Source organism: Paramisgurnus dabryanus, chromosome 3 (genome assembly GCF_030506205.2).
Source record: "Paramisgurnus dabryanus chromosome 3, PD_genome_1.1, whole genome shotgun sequence".
Lineage (NCBI taxonomy): Eukaryota > Metazoa > Chordata > Actinopteri > Cypriniformes > Cobitidae > Paramisgurnus > Paramisgurnus dabryanus.
In genome coordinates this window covers 26,683,586-26,706,090 of record NC_133339.1, presented here as the reverse complement: position 1 = coordinate 26,706,090, position 22,505 = coordinate 26,683,586, and the positions used below count along the sequence as shown (strand labels likewise).

Genomic DNA, 22,505 nt, shown 5'->3' with positions numbered 1-22,505 from the left:
GCACTGTCAGCAAACACAGGCATGCCTGAGTCATACAAATAAGGGGTTTGTATAAGCCATAGTAAACAACACTTTCTGTATTAAAGTGTGCCGAAAAAGCACCCCTAGCTGCACAATTCTAAAAGTGATCTTCATATAGAAAGTCCACTTCGCAGCAGGGCACTGTGGGACAAAAGGTACATACAATACTACATACAATATGTAAATCTCTCTCTCTCTCTCTCTCTCTCTCTGTCTCGCTCTCTCTCTGTCTCGCTCTCTCTCTCTCTCTCTCTCTCTCTCTCTCTCTCTCTCTCTCTCTCTTGCTTTCTTTTGCTCTCGCTCTATCTATCTATCTACCTATCTATCTCTTACTCTTTTTCTCTTAATTTAATGTCAGTTCCCTTCCTGGAGTCTCCAAAGTATGCCCCCCAGAGGAGAGAGAGTGGGCGCACGCTTGGATTGCCCCATCCTCACCCCTTCCTGCGGGCCAACAGTGACAACAGCATGAACGTGCCAGACTGGATTGCCTTTCCCAATGCTGCCGGATCAAACATTGTCTCTGTGCAGGTAATCAATTAATGCATAATATGAGGTTTAATAGCTGAAAAAGATATATTCATTAGCATTCATATTAAAAGGGTCATATGATATGATGATAAGGGACATTATTTTGTATATTTGATGTACATTATTGTTGCTCCTCTAAGCCCCGCCTTTCTATAGCGTGTTGATTTTTACAAAGCTCACCATACTGAAGAGCACGTTGTGCTCTGATTGGCCAGCTATCCAGTGCATTGTGATTGTCCAAAAACCTCAAGCATGTGACAGAAATGTTACGCCTCTTGCCATATTTGGAATATCAGCTCTACGACGTGATGGCAGCGGCAACAATACTACAGAAAAATAGCTCTTTTGGTTTAAGACTTTAAACTTTAATCTTAGACTTTAATCTTTGAGACTTTTAGTTCTATATACATGAACAGCTTTTAACACTACAAAGAAAAAAAACATTGAAAAACACATGAAATCGCATTATAAGACCCCTTTAATCTCAATAGCAGTTGACTGACTGGTGCCAGAAAAAAGGGGAAAATATCCGTTAATGGTGTATGGTGTAGTCTATCAACAGACTAACTGGGTCATGCTGACTAAACCTTCACCGCTTTGCTCTACAGCACTTTTTACCACTGTTGGTTTGCCACTTACCCACAGGTGGTATCATAAAATCACTTTTACAGCATTGCTTACAATATTTATGAACATGTGGGTATCTGTTAGGGCCTGAAGCATGGCGGCACATTGCGCAGCTCCAGCAGTCCTCGTGGAGCCCGAACCCGCTCTCCGTCCAGGGGCCGAACAGGAGACAGAGAAGAACGGAGCCGACAAACACGTGGAAGACAAGGGTGAGGAGAAGAGGGAATAGAAACGACATGGTTACAGCTCGACGTTCAGTAAACGTTATGCCTAAATTATCATTTATATTCAGATCCGATCAGCACAAACGATCTGAGCCAGTAATAGATGTGCATAAATGAATTTTTTGTGCCCATGTATCTTATACAGGGCTGGCTCCGTCAGTAGTCAGGGCACAGCGAGTGGGCAGCGACGGCGTCTCTACAGCGCCGTACCTGGGCGCATATTTGTAGCAACCCGCGCGCACTCTGCCCAGGGGGACCGTGAGATCAGCTTCAACAAGGGAGACAAAGTCAAAGGTGAATGTGTGTGTATGCGTATATCTGTGTGTGTGTGTGTGCGTGTGTGTGTGTGTGTGAATATCTGTCTAGCTTTCGTCCACGTTGACAGAGTGCCTTTAAATGTTTGTTTGTTTCTGTATGTTTTTCACAGGTGTGGATAAACGTTGTCTGTGTATGTATTCTGGTGATATGTGTTGGTATGTCAGTATATGTCTGTTTGCGAGAAGTATCGAACTGCATGTGTGTAATCGAAAGAGTACCGTACATGTTTAGATCTGTCACTGTAGCTTGCACATATGCATGTGCCACAATGATGAGTATTATCATAAAGTATTAACAATGATGATTTTGCATGCCCTTAAAACTATGATTTTAATGTGCGTGCATTACAGTGTTTCCGTGTTTGCAGATTGTGAGTGTATGTCAGGAATGTCATGAGATGGAAGAGACATCTCATTGCTTTTTTTAAAAGTTCACTTAAAAAACTTGAGAGGGCATGGCACTTCTGATGTACACAGTAGTGTGTGTTTGCGTCTGTACATGTTCACAAACACACGCACACACCTATCTGTTGTTTCTCTCTTGTTTCTCTCAGTGCTGAGTGTAGGTGAAGGGGGCTACTGGGAGGGGACGGTTCGAGGGCGCACCGGCTGGTTCCCCTCTGACTGTGTGGAAGAGGTGGCACTTCGCAGCCTGGACAGTCGTTCGGGTGAGACTCATTTTACTGTTTTAGCTGTGTGTCAACAATAATGTTAAAGATGGTTGTGTTAAGTTGCCATTTTAAATATTCCAGCGGTAGTTTATACAGCACTAATACAGGTTACTTAAATGCATTTGGCAAACCAGCCAGTGACTTACTATGCATTCAAGGTATATATTTTATTAGTTTGACTGTTCCTTGGGTATCAAACCGAAACCTTGACCCAAAAACCCTCTTTAACTTGAGCTCTAGGAACACTGATGTCAACATCAGCAAGAGAGAGCAGCCATGAACACTATTAATAGTCTACAGAAGTATTGATGTGCGAGAGAGACTGTGTTATTTCATGCAGGGTACGGTTTGGGCTACCGAACTGTGTCAAAGCAGAAAACTTTAGGTCGCACTGTTTTTCTGTTATGCTGTAGTTACGCATTCTCACAAATACACACAACCTTATGATGATCTGTGTGTGCATGTTTTAGAGAGCCGCAGTGAGCGAGCAAAGCGACTATTCCGGCATTACACCGTTGGATCATACGACAGCTTTGATGCGCCAAGGTAAGATCAGTTTCACTATTTATGTAAAAGTTTGGTTGAGTTGTTCAATAGGGGCAGATTCCTGGACAGGGTTTAGAAAGGTCTAAGGGTTCATATTTAAAAACCTTTTAGTAGTAATAATAATGCAGTGACTGTAATTTATTAATTGTGACAAGAGTATGCACCAACCTCACAGCAAACCAACACAAACTTTTTTTATATATATAATTTTATGTATAAAATAATACTATCTTTTATTATTTTTATTTATTACAATCAATTTAAACTGCTAAAAAAAAATTCTCCTCCAAACACTTCCATAAAAACTTTAAAGTGTCTTCTTTAAAATAATACCAAAATTAGGCCTCTAGACCAAAAAACTACTATAATAAATTCACTCTGTGATATCCTTGGTTAAAGGGACCAGCCTTACAAATTTTGCTAAAGAATGTTGATGGCCCAGTATCCTCTGGTGAATCTGGTTTACCAAGGTAGTCTTGGGGGGCAAGCCAAAAAAACGGCAGGCAGATAGCGGCTGTGGGCGCTTGCTAGCGTGTTTTCAGCTAAGCGCTTTGGTTGCTATGATACTTCTGCTTTGTTTATCAGTCGTTGAACAATGCAACGGTTGATTTTTGTAATTTTGTCCCACCCCTCATCCACTGTGAAACAGTTGAACGTTTCAACCACGGTTAAACATTTGTTAACTCTGGGCATGAAATAAACGTGCGAAATAAAACGCCAGCTGCTGTGTTTTTGAAAAGTGTGGCGCTTCCATTGAAAACAAGTAAGCAACATAAGCCAGCATAAACGATTTGGTGTTGACGCCCCCTTATTGTTTTAAATAATTTTAAAGTGGATATTCTGGATATTTCTGTTTGTTTAATCCACTGAATTGAGTCAGTTCGGGTTCAGACTCAGTAAGCGATTGATCTGATTTGCGAATTAATCGTTCAAGCTAGTTTGGACATCAGCACACCAGTTATCTGAAACACAACATATGCCGGTGATCCGACTTGCTTGTGTTTACAGCAGGAATCCCCGGGCCTTCTCTCTTTGTTTTTATAGTCCGGTGAATAATGTTTTAAGTTTTTAGAAAAGCTGGACACAGCAGATGCTCTTATCCATATACAGATTCTTTTTTGCATCTGTCAGGAACTGTGAAGTAATTTGCTTTATTGTTTAGAAAGTACAGTTTCTTTCCTGTATTTACATTGCTGATGGGTTTGACTGAGTTTCATTTAGCTTTTTGTTGCTTCTGAATGGCTGTTGTTTGCTGTGGTTTATCTGAAGAGTTCTCTATGCTGCTTCTCTCACTGCTGTAAGTGTAAGCGAGTGATATGCTGAAAGACAGAGATACCAGTGTGTGATTCATTTCATATATGACAATATTTATGACCTGTAAATTTAAGGATGCTTATTAAAATACAGGTCGTATGAAAAATGATTAAAATACATACAGTCGTATGTGCTGTTACGATACATTCACATTGGGCGTCAGCGTTAATGCTTGATGGAGGGCGTGTTTGAAGCATGGCCAACAGCCAATCACAGTGGCCGCAACACATTCTCCTGTGTTCTCCGGTCTTGCATGAACGTAATTGGCTAGCTGTGGATCCACAGTTCAGTTTGGCAACGCATGACGCCACCCATTCAAAGTAAATAAGAAGCTTTAACGCTAGCGGTCCGTGTGAATGTACCGTTAGGGTAAATTTGTTTCAAAAATTTTAATTCAGTAGCCACATTTGCCACTAGCGAGTGAACATTTGGAAAAATTATCATTAAAAAATTTTTTTTGTTCTTATGACCAAGGACTGTTGGGGGTCTTTATGTATAATGTTATTCCCTAGAGCTGCAGTGTCAACTTTCTCTAGTTTTGCTAACATATTATTTTTTAGCACTTTTAACATCAAATCTTGATGTTGAAAAAGCCTTTGTCCAAGGTTAGGTCAAATTGTAAATTTGAAGATGCTTATTAAAATACAGGTCGTATGAAAAATTATTAAAATACATACAGTCGTATGTGCTGTTACGATACATTCACATGGGGCGTCAGCGTTAATGCTTGATGGAGTGCGTGTTTGAAGCATGGCCAACAGCCAATCACAGTGGCCGCAACACATTCTCCTGTGTTCTCCGGTCTTGCATGAACGTAATTGGTTAAAAAGTAATTTTAACTTTTTAACTTTTAACATCAAATCTTGATGTTGAAAAAGCCTTTGTCCAAGGTTAGGTCAAATTGTGTATATTATATGGGGGCATTTACTGAATTAAATTTTAAAGACTATGCACAGATTCAATATTTGTTTTAAAAGAGGTAGTGTTGTGAGGCTCTCTCTCTCTCTCTCTCTCTCTCTCTCCTCTCTCTCTCTCTCTCTCTCTCTCTCTCTCTCTCTCTCTCTCTCTCCTCTCTCTCTTCTCTCTCTCTCTCTGCTAGTTAAATGAACACTGCTGAGCTCTTTTCATTAGCACCTCTCAGTAAACATAAAGCTTATGTGATGTCATTCTGTCCTAGTCACAGGATGGAGCTCACGCTCATCTCACCTCAGGAGCCTTTAATACGACACAAAACAGGCCCAGCAAATTATTTAAATAAAGCTACACGTTATAAATCACATTTATTACTTATACACAAAATGTTGCTGGTCAAACACAAAGCTAATATAATGGTTTAAGCTTATTATTTCTCTCTTCTATTTTTGGCTTTGTCACCCCCTCATCATGCTCTCCCTTACACTCTCTCTCTCTCTCTCTCTCTCTCTCTCTCTCTCCTCTCTCTCTCTCTCTCTCTCTCATCTCTCTCTCCTCTCCTCTCTCTCTCTCTCTCTCTCTCCTCTCTCTCTCCTCTCTCTCTCTCTCTCTTTTAATTCGTCCCATTTTGCTCACCCCCTGCACTCTTTCATTTTCTCTTCATCACCCTCCCACCCCCTGTGGTGACTCCATCTGGAGGTCAGACGATGAAGGGCATTAAAGAGGAAGAGCGAGTTTAGGATACACATTGAGGAATGGGGTGTGAATGATGGCTGATATTTGTTTTCTTGTTTGCTTTTCCTTTCTTAAGTTGGTCTGGAGATATGTTTATCAGACCGATAACGCAGACTATTTTAACTCTGAAAAGGCTCTCTCACGTGCCTATTCCTTTATTGAATTTTGGTCTTTTGCCACTTTAATTTAGAGCAGTGATTCCCGACTAGGGATCTGCATACCTTAGGGAGCACTTAAGCAGGTTCCAGTGGGTACTTTGGAAGATTTTGTCTTTGCTTTGTTAAACCTTTAAAACAGAAATTGCGGCTTAATTGGATTTCATTTATAAATAAATTTGCTGTTAGGTTTTTTTTGGAGAAAGTTTCTCTGTGATTGCCCCAGAATTGTCAAAACTTGTAAAAGATAAACAAGCTCTTGGGCCCTATCATTCACCCGGCGCAATGCAATGCCAGGCCCAATCCAGTTATAATGTTCACTTTCAGTGCCATATTAAATAGCGTGCTGGTCTGAAAACAAGGTATGTTAAGGCGGTGGTCTAAAGTCAATGGCACAGTATTTTTATTTATTAGTTATATGCACCTACAACACACATGCACTTTGCTTGTTACACACACAGGGATGTGCAGCAGCACACAAACATGCCAAATATTAAAAATGAAATCATCACAATGTAAAACATTATTATTGTGAACATATAATGCCTACATGTCATAATGGATAGTCATTGCATGTATTAGAATGACCTATTTGCAGTAATGATGGATGAAATGGGTTTACTCTCTGAAGAAGCGTTCAGTCTTTGCTCTTGCAAATTCAGCCATGTAAATAGCAAATCCGTCATGGTGCAAGCGCAACTGGCACGTTACGTCCAAAAAAAACATGACTCATTAAGAGAATAGGTAGGATCCTTCTGGAACATGTGTCTTGAAAAAACGCTTTGGAAAAGGGAGTCGGGCTGACTACTAAAACACACTTGTAGCCAATCAGCAGTAAGGGGCGTGTCTACTAACTGACATCGTTGCCTGGGTTGCGTATGTGTGGGTCAGGTCTATCAAATGAAGGTCCAGATTCTATTAGGGTAGGAGCGTGTTTGTTTGGGTGATTTCAATTGTCAACATTGGCTTTCAGAGATCATGCACCCCGCCTTTAAACTAGCAAAAGTGGATTTAGCCATGCCCTAAGTGCACCTGTGCCATGCGCTACAGACCATGCACTTATTTTGCTAAAATAGGCCCCAAAATCTCTTACTCAAAAGGAAGGAAGGAAGGTACTTGTGTTAAAGGTACTACTGTAATATTAATTATAATGCTCAGTGATATCTAATATAATAGCAATATAAAAATAATACCTTTCTGGTTTGGTGTTGATGGAGGGGTTCTTAAACCTTACTGATTGTGCTATTGGGTACATAAAACAAATAAGGCTTGGGAAAAACAGCAGATTTAAACATGTGTGGCCGTTTTGAGCATTGCAACTAAATCTGTGTATTTATCAGAGTACATTTGTTGGGGTATTTGCATAAATAATTTTTTTGTGGGTTAGGGTTTTTTCTGGTGACAAAGTCAACCTGAGAAATTGCCTTGTCTCTCTTTTTCCTCTTATATCTCAGGAAGCACACTTTTTAGGATCCCACTATGTCCCCCACTCTGTTGCCTCATCATCTCCATCACTGTCTTTCCCCAGTCAGGACTAAAAGCTTAAAGGGGGGGTTCAATGGTATTTCAAGCATTCAGATTTATTAACAGTTATAGCGTTGTTTCCTCATGCTAAACGTAGGCAAAGTGTCAGAAAAGATGTTGGGGTGTTACAGAGTATTTCTGTGCCGAATGCACTTCACCAGGGTTCGTACAAGTTTCTGAAAGTTTTTTTGATTACAGGTCCAACTGACGTTTCAGAGGTGTTCTTACGTATCACTTCTTTATATGGGCACTTCCCCCCGGAAAACCCCGCCCACCCGTCAATCAGCGGGAGACGCTAGAACTTGCAAACATCTTATCACGCCACTCAGCTTTGTTTAATTTCAAAACTCAATAATGGCAGGAAAGAAGAAGTGCGTTTTTGGATGTAAGGAACAGAAAGTCAGCCTTCTGAAAACAATGGATATAGTTTATTATCCGGGGTAGCAGCGGAGTTTTGCGTGTGTGTTTGATGCGCTGGATTTTCCCAACCGGGTCATGAGTTCCACGCGGTAAGTAAGACTTCTGTCTTATGTTGGAAATAAGCGCGTACATATTATATAAATGACACGAACATGTAGTGAATCATAAGTTAAAACAGTGTTGTATAGTGTTGCATGACGTGTACTCGCTCCTCCTGCGGTAGTAACTCCTCCTTCATTCGTACGTTATAGTAAATATTCGGTAAAGCTAATCTTTCTTTTATAAATCTGATTAAACTAAAGACTCTTCGGAGATATAAAGGATGTTATACTACTCTATAGGTACTCCAGATTAACATCAGAAATGCAGAAACAGCATGTGTTACGTGAGCTTTAAATATATTTCTTTGTTGCCATCCTGACCTGCCATCACCACAAGGATTGACAGGAGATTTTGCCAGTTGCTTGGTTTTGTATTTTAGCTGTGTTTGTCTCAGTAGCCCCACTCATTGTGAAATTTACTCCAGAATCTCACTCTCCCCAACTGTACATTTAAATATCACAATATATTTAGGTCACAGTATGTTCCTCTGTCCTTGTGTGCAGGCTTGGGTCATAGTCTTTCCCATAATTCTATTGTCGGTCCTGCAGCACTATCTACAGCGTGTGATCTCCACAGGGTAGTGGTTTGTGAAATGGGGTCAAGGATGTACGCTATAAAAAAGTTCACTTAGGGATTTCGTGCATATTCTGTGTCGGCGCATACATATTGAAGGCTGTGCGGTCTTATACAAAAACATATCAGGCAAGCAAGTTTTCTGGCATTGTTACAAATTTGGGAACACAAATACATACTGAACAGGCTAACACATATGCCTTCTGCCACTATCCACACTTCCTTGCCCCCTCTCTCCTGCTGCTTTATCTCTCTCTCTCTCTCTCTCTCTCTCTCTCTCTCTCTCTCTCTCTCTCTCTCTCTCTCTCTCTCTCTCTCCCTTTCTCTCTCTCTCTCTCCTCTCTCTCCATCACACACATGCTCTGAATGAACAGCGGTGTGATGTAGTCTACAATGCTGGAAGGTAGAAAGAATGTGAGAGTTACAGGAAGAGGAAGAATAAGGCATGGGAATCTGGGTACAGCAATGCCATAGAGATTGAAGAGAAAGGTGGGGGGGAGATACTCGGGTAGAGGAACAACATCGACACCCAAGGAAAAAGGCTTTGACAGAGATGATGTGAGTTCTTGATTTCTCTTTCCTTCATCTTTCTCTTCCTCTCCTTATGCATCTCTTTCTCTCCCGCTTCCTGGCTTTCTCCGGCTCATCCCTGATCATTTCTCTCCCCTCCCTTAAAAATGTGCTGCTGCATCTTCCTCTTTTTTGATTCCCTCGCATCCTCTCCTCCTTCATTCATAGGTTCCGCTTTGTTTACAGACATTGTTAAAGGAAGGGGGAGGGGTCTGCAAGAGGAGGAGGAGGGGTCTCTCTACCTTCTTGTGCATGCGTTGTCTGGTGGGCACAGATAGTGTGTGTTTTTTTTAAAGGGATAGTTCACCGAAGAACAAATTCTGTCATCATTTTCTTATAACTTATATCAGGTAAAATCTCAATGGCCTTTCTTTCTCCATAGAATTCCAGAGGAGAGGTTTGACTAAAATTAATGGGTACAAGGGATTGTCATGCTTCAAATAGGCAACAAAGCATGATGTACTACTCAGTCATAAAAACTCAGTCATATATAGATATAATAAATAACAGAATAATAACTAAGTCATTAGTCACACGTACCTTGTTTAAAAGAAAAACATGCACTGTTGAAGGTTTTGACACAAGCTTAACTTTTTGCTGATATAACAAGACAGCATTTCACCTTGACGTTTTAATATGTGAAACGAGACCCCTACTGATTGAACTATTCCTTTAAGTGAAAAGAATGTGTGTGTATTTTTTAGGGTCCTCATAAGGTTGTCGCAGAAATGACGGGGGGGGGGGGGCATAGGTGTGAGTTTTGAAAAATAATTAGAGGGCACAAAGAATATAGAGGACAGAGCGTGATAGGTGTAAGAGGACAAGCATAGGAAGAGAAAGTAACAAAGGTCAGATGGACAGAAGGTAAGAGAGGAAGCAGATGGGTGTGGAAGTGCGTGCAGCTGTCACATTGCACAGACAGGAAATGAGCAACAGGTTTAAAGGTTTAAGAGTTAGAATTAAGATTTTATCAACCCTTAAATATCGCTTTCACAAACACACACTCTTTGATAGCGTGTTGTCCAGTGGAAAAAAGTGCTCCTATAGGCTAATTTGTAAAGCATTGCATAGAGTACATGTGTACTTTAAATATGGCAAATGTTGCATCATGATACTTGTAAGCCTCGCCGTCGTACATTATAATGTAACAGATATAAAACTTTACTTTATTACGTCATCATCCATAAACATAATTTGTGAGTCCTGTCGGATCGATTTCTATACACTAACTCCCATCGTTCCACGCTCATTCACAGTTTTATGAAGCTATGTTGTTGTTTAGCAATCTCTGGTGCTAACCATTACATATTGTGAGTTTTAACAGTTGATTCATTATATACAATTATAATTTACAGTGGCAAGAAAAAGTATGTGAACCTTTTGGAATTTCATGGTTTTCTGAATAAATTGGTCATAAAATGTGATCTGATCTTTATCTAAGTGAAGGGTATTGACAATATAATGTGTCTTAAATTAATTACACAAAAAATTCTGATCTTTCATGTCTTTTATTGCACACACTCATTCAACATTGAAAATGTCAGTGGAAAAAGTTAGTGAACCCTTAGAATGAATAACTGCTTGACCTCCCTTGGCAGCAATAACCTCAACCAAGCGCTTCCTGTAGCTGTGGATCAGACCTGCACATTGTTGAGGAGGAATTTTAGCCCATTCTTCCTGGCGGAACTGCTTTAGGTCTGTCATATTCTTTGACATCTCATGTGTATGCCCTCTTCAAGTCAATCCATAACATCTCTATTGGGTTGAGGTCTTGGCGGATTTTGTTTTTCTGAAGCCATTCTGGTGTGGACTTGCTCTGGTGTTTTTGGTCGTTGTCCTGTTGCATAACCCACCTTCTACACAGTTTCAGCTGATGTACAGACATTCTCACATTATCATGAAGATGTGTCTGGTATACTTGGGAATTCATCTTCCCCTTAATTTTTGCAAGCTGGCCAGGCTCTGGTGCAGCAAAGAGGGCTTAAATCAATCATGATGTTTCCTCGACCATACTTTACAGTTTGGATTATGTTTTCATGATGATATGCCATGACATTTCTACACCAGATGTAGTGCTGTGTGTTTTTTCCAAATAGTTTAATCTTAGTTTCATCAGTCCACAAAACATTTTGCCAATATCGCTGTGAGTGTCAATGTGTGCTCTTTTGCAAACTTCAGGCATGCAGAAATGTTCTTTTAGTAAGCAGTGGCTTTCTTCATGGTGTCCTGGCGTGGTGTGAACAGACATGTTAGCAAGTTCCAAGTATGCCTTCAAATCTTTGGCTGTCATTCAGGGGTTGTTCATTACCTCATTGATGAGTCTTCGTTATGCTCTTGGTAGAGTAGCAACGGTCCCAAAGCATCTCCAATTGTAGATTGTTTTCCTAACTGTAGACTGGTGAATTTCTAAAGTCTTTCCAGCTTTGTGTAAAGCAACAAATCTTGATCTTAGCTCTTTTGAAAGCTCTTGGCGAGACATGCCTCACATAAGCCTGTTCTTCTTGTGCAGAGCAAACTCCAAAAGTTTGAATCAGTCAAAGTAGCTGTAGTCCACACCTCCAAAGTTATTATCTTAATGAGACACCAGGATTTGTAAAACCTGACTCCAATTAGCTTTTTTGAGGTCATTAACTCAAGGGTTCACATTCTTTTTCAAACAAATCCTATGGGCCCTATTTTAACAATCTGAAACGCAAGTGCGAAGCGCAACGCGCAAGTGAGTTTGTGGGCGGATCTTGGGCGCTGTTGCTATTTTCCCGGCGTGAGAAATAACTCTTGGGCCGGGCGCAAATCAATAAGGGGTTGGTCTGAAGTAGGTTCATTATTCATAGGTGTGGTTTGGGCGTAATGTCAAATAAACCAATCAGAACGCTATCCAACATTCCCTTTAAATGCAAGGGCGCAAGTTCCATGGCGGGTTGCTATTATTATGACGGATTTACCAGGCGTACGCCAGGAGCGGTTTGTGTCGAAGTGTCCTTGAGCAAGACACCTAACCCCAGCTGCTCCCGACGAGCTGGCTGGCGCCTTGCATGGCTGACACCCGCCGTCGGTGTATGAATGTGTGTGAATGGGTGAATGTGAGGCTAATTGTAAAGCGCTTTGGATGGCCATAGGTCTGTTAAAAGCGCTATATAAATGCAGTCCATTTACCATTTACCATTTACAGCCGATGAGACCGACGTTCTTGTAAGAGCAGTCAAAGACAGAGAAGTTGTTTTGTATGGGGATGGGAGAAACCCACCCAAATCAGCGTAGGTTAAACAGGCGTGAGAGGAAATAGCCACATCAAGTTCATATACATTAAGGTTTCTTATGAAAACATTTTAATTATTATTTACATAAAATAAACGTAATACAGCCACACAACAAACTTATGAAAATATTTTAATCGTTATTTGCATGAGAATTTTTTAACGCAGCAACACAATAAATAAAAACTATCACCACAATGCTCACCACAATGATTTCCCCTTATCTCGTGTATTAATATTTTTAAGTGTAACAATTTATGATTTGCAAAAATAACTGTTGCATCTGTGTAGATTAGATAAGCAAATTGTGTGCGCGTTGTGCACGCTATACATTATGGTCAAGCATGCGCCCTTATAATAGCATAATGAACAACGCCCAACGCGCCACTGACTTTAAACTTTTTTTTTCTGGTAAGTGGCGCAATTGTTTTTTGAAACTGCAAAATAGCATCAGGGATGGTTTGCGCCGGAACACGCCTCTTTTTTTGCGCTGAACAGCCCAGGGAGCGCAAGTTCATTCCCTAGTTTGCCGACGTGCGTCTGTGGAGGGAAAAACCCGCTGTGCGCCGGTGCAAAATACGAATGATACATGCGTCACTGACAAAGTCAATTGCGCTGGGTGCAAGATAGAGTTTTTTTGGTGGTTCTCAATAAAGACATAAAAGATCAGAATTTTGTTATTATTTCAGACACATTATGTTTGTCAATATCCTTGACTTGGATAAAGATCAGATCACATTTTATGACAAATTTATTCAAAAAACTATGAAATTCCAAAAGGTTCACATTCTTTTTCTTGCCACTGTATGTACAGTAGTTTTAAATAAATGCTAAACAAATGCAAATTTACTGTACACATAAACCTCCTTGAAGTAATTTTTTGTTCCTTTTAGATTTATATAAATTTACCACATCTTTTTACAAAATACACAATCCCACTGATGTCCTTATAGACCATTTCAAGAGATGTAAACAACACTGGTCCAGGAGCACTTCCTGTTTCAGTTTTTTAACACTAGATAAACATTGGGATAAAATAAACCAACATAACATATAGAACTGAATTAACTGAAGTTAAACAAACATCTTAAAGATAATGATATATGTGTGAAATAAAAAAATACTGTCACAAACTGTAACAGGAAGTGTTTCTGGACCAGTGTTGTTTACATATCTTGAAATGGTCTATACCCATACAAGGTCAGTGTAAAGCTGAATTTACTGTTCAGGTTGATCATATGTGACATTGAGATGACATGCTGCTTCTCTTCTGCTCCATTTCATCATTATAGTCTCCAGGTTCTGTGTGCGTCTTTAGACAGGGAGCTTACTTCCCTTACAGCACTTTTAAAGATCTGTATGCTAGTAGAAGGTAAAATGTAAATGATAAAATAAAATGTAGCAGATATACATTTAAAATGTAATAGAGATTTTGGCCAATTTAAATGTTTTCTGGAATCAGCATGTCCCTCCATCTGACACTGACTACTGTAGCAATAGCAAATCATTGTTCATTGCTTTTGTGTCAACTAAAGGTTATTGCCAACCAAAAAACAAGAATATATCCCATTGCAAATCCTTGTTTTAATAGTAAAATCAAACAGTATAGTTTATGCACATTCAGTCATTTTAAATATTTTTAGTTGATGAATTTAAAAAACAAAATTACTACAAATCTTTTCAATTTTTCCAAGGCATATTTTCCTAATCTCTATAGCAGGGGTCTCCAACCTTTTTGTGAGCAAGGGCTACCACAATGGATAAAACAATCTGCTGGAGGGCTACTTTTTGAGGGCTACCCGCGGGCACCACGTTGGAGACCCCTGCTCTATAGACTTTAACTCTGCTCTGTATTGTAAAGATAAATGTTTTCTGTAGTATCATCCAGTTTGATTACATCTAGGTTTGCAAAGGTATTACATAACCATTAACAAGAGACTAGAAAATGACTAGAACAAGCAAAGCTTACTGGTGATATTTTTACTCTGCTCACCTTTTACAGTTTACACAGCTGAAAAACAGAGATGAGAAGGGTTTTATGTAGAGATGCACCGATATATCGGTACAATCTGTTTAAATTTTTTTTTTAAACAGCCAATCGTCATGGCTGATAAATCCTGTCAATCAAAAGAGAAGAGGAAAATGCACAAGTTAAATGTTCAATATTAATGGTCATTATATATATAATCCATATATAATTCAGAATTTAGTTAAAGGGGCCATGGCAGGAAAATCTGACTTTTTCCATTGTTCCCAGTGCTTCTATCAACCTAGAAAATGTGAAAAAGATCAACCCAGTAACTTAGTTTTGGTGAACCATTCTCTGCAAGCACATGAAAATGTAGGTTATTGAAAAATGGCTCTTCTTATGATATGGCTCTCCTTAATCTGCACTATCCAATCACAGCAAAGCCATTTAGTGCAGAGAGAAAGAAAGAGAAAATAATTCACAGCACAATTGAGTTTCAATTGCAACAAACCACTATCATTGTGATCAGTGTTTGCACTTCATCAGCTCATTTGCATTTTAAAGGACACACCCAAAACGGCACATTTTTGCACACGCCTACAAAGTGGCAATCTTATAATAAATTATCTATATGGTATTTTGAGCTTAAACTTCACATATGTGCTCTGGGGACACCAAAGATTGATTTGACCTCTTAAAAAATTATTGTCCATTAAAAACAACATTTCAGCACATTAATACAACACTGAATAAAATACTGTATTATGCAGTAATTTGGTTTACCAGTAGATGCATAATAGAAATGTCACGAAAAACCAATTTTTCGTAACAAAACTGCAAAAGATGATGACATTTTAAAGCATAAATAAAAAAGTATTTGTTGGCTTTATTTCTTAAAACAAGTTGCCAGTGTTAATGCAAATTTAAGATACTGTATATTCTCTAAAATGAAGTCTAAAAATTGTCAAAATGCAGATTGAAAAATGATTTCTGAAACTAATACACCTGGATTTTAAGCAAGGTGCTCAGCAGAGGTGAAATCTGCTTCACGGTGTGTGTCTGTCAATGCAGAGTGAATCTAAAGATTGTGAATCAGCTGTGACCAGAGGCGACGGCACTGAAAAATTCCCAAATGTAGAAATGAAAAACAAAAGTTCATTCAGAAGCTGGTTAAACGGGTGATGATGTAATAGGTGGATGGAGGTTCAGAGCTGTGGTGCTCTACGGCTGCGCTACAAGAGCACTAGAACGAGCTCTCTCTTTTTTTTCCTTCCCCTCTTTACCTCTCAAACGCAGCTGCCAGTTTTATGAATGGGAAAACAGTGACTGTTGGAGGCAGTGATAGAAGCCCTCGCTCTGTTAAACTCACATGAGGAAGAGGCAGATGTGTACATGAGAGAGATGAGGGAGGGAAATAGAGTGACAGTTGGATAGATGAGTGTGTGACACCGATCTTGCCCTAGTGAAACTGGTGCTTGGCTTTTCAATTCCACCTTGTAAGCGGTACGATCTTGTATACCGCAGCAGGCGTGTGCGCGCGCATGCTGCACGCACCTGAGTTCTTTACATTCAATGCATGCATTAGCTAATCAGCAAACAAACTCCATCACCCCCGGACCCCCGCCCCTCCCTTCATCAAATTACATCATTTCTCTGTCCTCTCTCATGCCAAACCATGTCTTCCAACCACACGTTTTTTCTCTCTCTGTCCCTGTATCTCGCCCTCCCTCCCTCACTTTCTCCTCGCCTCGCTCGCTCACTCTCCCTCCTCTGTCGCAGCCACAGTGAACTATTTCTCTCTCTCTCTCTCTCGCGCGCGCTCTCTCTCCCTCTCCGTCTTAAGTATGAAAGGGTTGGGAGAGCTAGGCCCTCGTTCTCTATCTCTCTGTCTCTCTCTCCTCCTCTCCTCCCCTCGCACGGCTCTCGCTCGCTGTTCTCTTGCTGGAAGAGGAGCAGCAGTAAGAGGAGGAGGAGGTGGAGGAGGAGGAGGAGGGGGGGGAAATGGCGATGGGAGGATGCGGAGAGGAGGATCTTTCTCTCTCCCTCTCCCTCTCGTCGTCCTGGCCGTCGCTAGGCCCTATGAATCGCAGCGTCTGGTTCATTTACAGGTATGTTTTTCTCTAGGAAGAGGGAGGTGGGCTGCATGTGGGTACGGACATGGCTGCATGTGGAAAGCCGGAGTGATGGAGTGGATCGGCAGGCGGGAATGTGTTGCAATGCGTGTTCGGACGTGTGCGTGTGGAAGAGAGCGCGCTTGCTCGCGCAGCCCCAGTGCATTAGCCAGTGTAGCGCGTCTTTGCCGCTGCATGTGTGTGTGTGAAGTACAGCTTATGTCTCACTGTTAACAGGGGCTGAATACAATGTCTGCCTCCAGCCAGAGCTCTGTACTGATACACCGCTGCTCTGATGGACAGAATGCTAAACCGGTGTGTGTGTGTGTGCATGTGTGGGATGGAGAGAGAATGTGCTGGGCTCTATTATAGCTGCTGATTTTAAGGAGCTTCAGTAAAAGAGATGGGTTGTTGCATTTGGTGTGTACGTGTGCGTATGTACTTCCACAGTGTGTGATGTGCATGTGTGCATATAAGGAAGAAAGAATGACTGTTCACCAGATGATGTTTGCAGCGGTTTATCCTACCCCTCCTGCGTTTTTGCACGTTTTGTTGTGGAGTGCATTCAGTTTGATGTTGTGCTGTGATGCACTGTCCGACAATTTGCTTGGCTGCACAAAGCTTAGCTTGTTTGTGTTATGCTGGGCTGCGGTGTACACTGATTGTATTATGTGTGCTAAGAGCTATATTATGCTCTCATGTTGTGCTGTTTAATGCGAAACTCTTGTTAAATTGATAGTTTACCCAAAAATGAGTCGTTACGGACACGTAACATGACATGTCTCTTTTTTTCTATTATGAAAGTGAACGGTGACCGTGACGGTCACTTGTAGCCATCCACTTTCATTATAGAAAAACATGCACATTCTGCTTAGTCTTTCTCTTTTTGTTCAACAAAAGCAGGAAAGTCATAACGGTGAGATGAATGGGGAAGTGTAATGACAGCTTACATTTACTGACAGCTTTTGTTTTGCGATGTGCTACATTACAGCGTGTCTGTTACTATTGGACTGGATGTTGCTTTGTCACTCTGAAAATTGTGTAACATCTCTGAGATTGTGTTTAAGTCTAGTCTTTAAGCTTGCTGCGTAGGCTTACCGTATGGTAAGTGATGCAGCTGCTTGATAAACTGTGTCTGTATCCCATCGTAGGACAGACTCAATGCTCAAATACAAGACAATAGAGTAAAGGGCAAGGTGATGTACCGTATGGCATGGAAGGTTACTAGGGTGTAAGATGATCTGTAACTTTAAGAAGGGAGTGCCATCCCGAAGCAAGACCATCACTTTCTAACGCACATCAATTCATTCCTGGCTTGTTTTCTATCTGGGCAGAGATGAGTGGGTGATATGGAGAATGGCCACCGTTGGCATCCCTCTGTGCAGGCGCTGCAGAAGATAAATGAGGAGGAGTGTGGACGGACTGTTGGAGAGAAGAGAGCACAGAGATAGAAAGCGGGGTAGGAGGTGACACTCAAAGGAATCTAAGAAAGAGTTCAAAGGGAGATATGAGTGACCCTGGCCGGGGGGTTATGATCTTCGTGATGCTCCGAGAAAGCTTTTAGATTTGGCTTTGAGTTAGTGGTTTAGATAGTTGAGTTCTAAGGCATTCAAGTAAAGGAGAAAGAGAGAGAGAGTGTGTGTGTGTGTGTGTGTGTGTGAGAGAGAGAGAGAGAGAGAGAGAGAGAGATATGAACAGATGGAGTGGGTTGAAGGCTGAGCTTGTGTACAGTGTGACTATCAGCATGTGGGTACAGTATGGTATAGTCGAAACAATATCTCACCAGCACTTGACGGACACTGGACACAAAACATTTTTACATCATGGTAAAAATTCTTTACCATGAATTTTTTTATACTGAGCCTTTTATATGGAGCTAATGGTATTTTCTGTCCTCGACCCCTAAACCTCAGAGAAGCCTTTTGCATTTTTATGTTTTCATTAAGACATTATTTAGTATGTTTATTAAGCCATTTTTGTGGTAGGGGACTGTTGACTGGTTCCCACAATGCAGGTAATTTAAGGTTTTACTATCCAGTTGGGGACGTTTGGTCCTCACAATGTAGGGAAATTTGGACCCACACACACATATAGTTGCCCACAAAGGCTCACTAACAGTGCAAGACAAACACTCATAATTCAAATGAACCTAAAAATACAGATAATCAGGCTGTATTAAATAAGTGACACTGCAAGGCCTTAGCAATGAGAATTGTACTATTTTTTTAAAGATTTTTCCTTGACTTGCCAACAGCTGCCTTATTAAAATGATAAAAGTGAGTAAAATTAATGTTTATAAATAATGTTTTTTTTTAACAAAAATAATTTCTTGTTTTAATTTAAAATACATCTAAAACCTAAACATAGGACCATTAACATATGTTTCCCTATTATTTTGGTTTTTAGCCTGTAAACAAAAGCTTTTGGGTTTTTGAGTTTGTTTGTTGAAAGGTTTGATTGTTGACAGAATGCACTGAAAATAGCAACAGATCTTCGTGCTGCTACTAAATCAGCCATGACATATAATTAAGGTAGATAGCAATCTGTGAAAAAATATGAATGTGTAGATAAACATGCAATCAGACCATCCTAAAGAAAATTGCCTGAGAAAACGCATCAATCCTAAATAAAAGTCTCGAAAGAGATGAAGATCTTCAGCGTGCTCTGTTTAAAGGTGTTTGTACACTCTAACAAAAATTGTACTAAATAGCACTAAAAGTGGTTAATTGGCTCATTATCATAGGGAAAGCACTTTAAGTGCTATATAGCACCTCTATAGCACCTATTTAGAACCATGAATGGTGCTATAAAACGACTATAGATGTCGGATGCACACGTGTTGCCACGGTTTCACGCTTGGTTTAAAGTTATCTTCTGGTTTTTGTATGTTCATCGGTCTGGCTAAACTGACCTCTGAAACAAATACCTTGTCGAAAATACCAATGTTTTAGTTTTCCTAAAGACGATGGGAGACGGCAAGGATAAATCGTGTAAAGAGAGGTTTGGCAGTCAGGCAATAATTTAAGGATCTGTAAAGCTAACATTGTATACATTAATTTTACACAGTAACGATAGCTCAGTGTAGTAGTTGACATGCTTTAGCTATGATTTGAGAAAAGGGAATTTACTTGTTTATTTTGTTTGTTATCAAAAATAATCTTCTCTAGAGGCACTGTTGTTAAGTCACTGGAAGTTAAGTTTGGGCCAAAAAAGCCATTTGTTTATGTTTTTGCATCGGGTGCACACCTATTGTCGCGGTTACGCTTTTGGATGGAGTTTAACTTCCAGTCTCTGTTTGTTTAATGGTCTGGTTAGTGGCCTAAATGAACTCTGGAACAAATACCTTGTCGAAAATAACAAATGTTTTAGTTTCCTAAAGACGAGGGGAGATGGTGATCATGGAACAATGCTATAAAGTGAGGTTGGGCAGCCAATCTGGAGTTAACATTGTATACATTCATTTTACACAGTAACGTTAGCTCAGTTAAGATTTTATACACTTTAGCTTTGATTTGAACTAAGGTAATCTATTTGTTATTTTTTGCTTGTTATTAGAAATAAACTACTCTATTGTTATTGATTCTTTATGGAGGTTTACCGAAAGTTATGTGTGTTCCATGAAAGCCGTTTCTTTATGTTGTTATAAAACCCTTTTTAGCAGCACTTAAGGTACATTCACATGGGGCAAAAGCATTAACGCTTGAAGAAAGGCTGGTCTGAAGCATGGCCAACAGCCAATCACAGTGGCCGCAACACATGTAATTGGGTGGCTCGCACAAGGTTATTTGCGTAAGGCGATCTAATTGGCTGATGCATGCGTTGACGCTTGAAAAGTCGAGAAATGTTCAACTTCCGTCGCAAGCAACAGCAGTGACGTGACGAAAGGCTTGTCTGAAGCATGGCCAACAGCCAATCACCGTGGCCGCAACACATGTTCCGGTCTTGCATAAACGTAATTGGCTGGCTCACACTAGGTTATTTGCGTAAGGCGATCTAATTGGCTGACTAAAAAGTTGAGAAATGTTCAACTTCTGCCACGAGCATCGGCAGTGACGTGACATTGACGGATCCTAAAGAAAATTGCCTGAGAAAACCCATCAATCCTAAATAAAAGTCTAGAAACAGTTCAATTCAGTCACCCATTAAAAGTAAATGAGAAGCGCTAATGCTTACGCCCCATGTGAATGTACCGTAATGCTTCTACATGGGTGCTAGAGGTGCTATATAGTGCTTAAAGTGGCTCCCCTATGATTACAAGACATTAAAACAATTTTAATGCTATTTAGCTTAATTTTGTATATGTAAAATAATGTTTTTGTGTCAAATTGATATTTACGTTTTGTATCAATACTTACACTGTGCTTTAGTGTACATTTTGCACTTTTTGCAAGAAAATAATATGATCCTTTTTGATCATGTGATCCTAGTTGGTAGAATTTTGCTATATTGCCAATGTTACGTTAAAACTTATGGTGCCAGTTATTTATGCCATTGTGCAAAGTACAGTAATGTCATTATACAAATGTTCAACATACTAGTCCAAAATGTTATTATGTGTTGTAGGTGCTTAAAACACATTTTTATAATTTGGCTTTTCTGTCCGACATGGTGGAGACTAAACTCACTTTGGGATACACTGGTTGAATAAGAAACGTGCTTTATAAATGAAATAAACAATTCATTTAGGAATTTTGAAATAGCAATTAGAAAAGAAACGACAGATCGAGAAAATACATTTACTTTAATGTATGAATAATACCACAGCTTACATTTACCAGCAATCACACTAGCAGCAGTTGTATGCATAAAAATAATGAATTAATGGCATCACTTGTCCTCATTAGGAAGTGTGAGCTTTCCATCAGTGACCCGAATCTCTCACACTGGCCCATACCTTTGGGCCAACATTATTGTGGGGCCCTGCTTTTATAGCACTAACATGTTAATACATCAACCTGATCCCTCACAATAACCACATCAGTGATCACAAACAAACACCTTTTCCAGCTGTGCACACATACCTGCACAAACCTGTTTGGATTTGTAGCATGAAGTTAATATTTCTGGTGGGATTTATCTGAGTTTCAGCACATGATTCATGAATTCACTGGCCATATGAGTCATGGAACGACAGAGTCACTGTGAGACAAACGACCACACTGACTCACTAAACAGTAACTGACTCATCTAACTCACTAAAACCTAGCCAACTAACCAACTAAAACGCCAGGGATAGCACAAAACTGACCAAGGTATGTAGGTATGTTGACCAAAGGAACTGAGAATAATTTAACCATGCGTGTGTAATTTTGGAATACTCTGGAACATCATGACATTGCTTTTTAAAACATTCCAGGGCTTTAAATCCATCAGCGGAAGCAGACGATTATTCACGTTGGATTGTTACAGTATGTCAGAATTTATTTTTTATATGCGCTTATCTCCCATTATTTGCATTAAACCTTTTGCCTTCAGAACTGCCCAGAACTGAGTGCTGAAAGCATTCTTAAGAAATGTTGGCCCATATTGATAGGATAGCATCTTACAGTTGATGGAGATTTGTGGGATGCACATCTAGGGAACAAAGCTCCCGTTCCACCACATCCCAAAGATGCTCTATTGGGTTGAGATCTGGTGACTGTGGGGGCCATTTTAGTACAGTGAACTCATTGTTATGTTCAAGAAACCAATTTGAAATGATTTGAGCTTTGTGACATGGTGCATTATCCTTCTGGAAGTAGCCATCAGAGGATGGGAACATAGTGGTCATAAAGGGATTTACATGGTCAGAAACAATGCTCAGGTAGGCCGTGGCATTTAAACAATGCCCAATTGGCACTAAGGGGCCTAAAGTGTGCCAAGAAAGCATCCCCCACACCATTACACCACCACCACCACCAGCCTGCACAGTGGTAACAAGGCATGATGGATC

At 40.2% G+C, this 22,505-nt stretch overlaps 1 protein-coding gene across 1 annotated transcript in view; it reads left to right on the top strand.

Moving 5' to 3' along the window:
- shank1 (SH3 and multiple ankyrin repeat domains 1) overlaps nt 1–22,505 on the top strand; it is a 98,222-nt gene that overhangs the window by 57,520 nt on the left and 18,197 nt on the right. Inside the window, exons 11-15 of the mRNA XM_065278244.2 lie at nt 380–549; nt 1,261–1,385; nt 1,546–1,694; nt 2,272–2,385; nt 2,859–2,934. Of these exons, the coding sequence (XP_065134316.1) occupies nt 380–549; nt 1,261–1,385; nt 1,546–1,694; nt 2,272–2,385; nt 2,859–2,934 (634 nt within the window). The remainder of the gene's footprint in view (nt 1–379; nt 550–1,260; nt 1,386–1,545; nt 1,695–2,271; nt 2,386–2,858; nt 2,935–22,505) is intronic.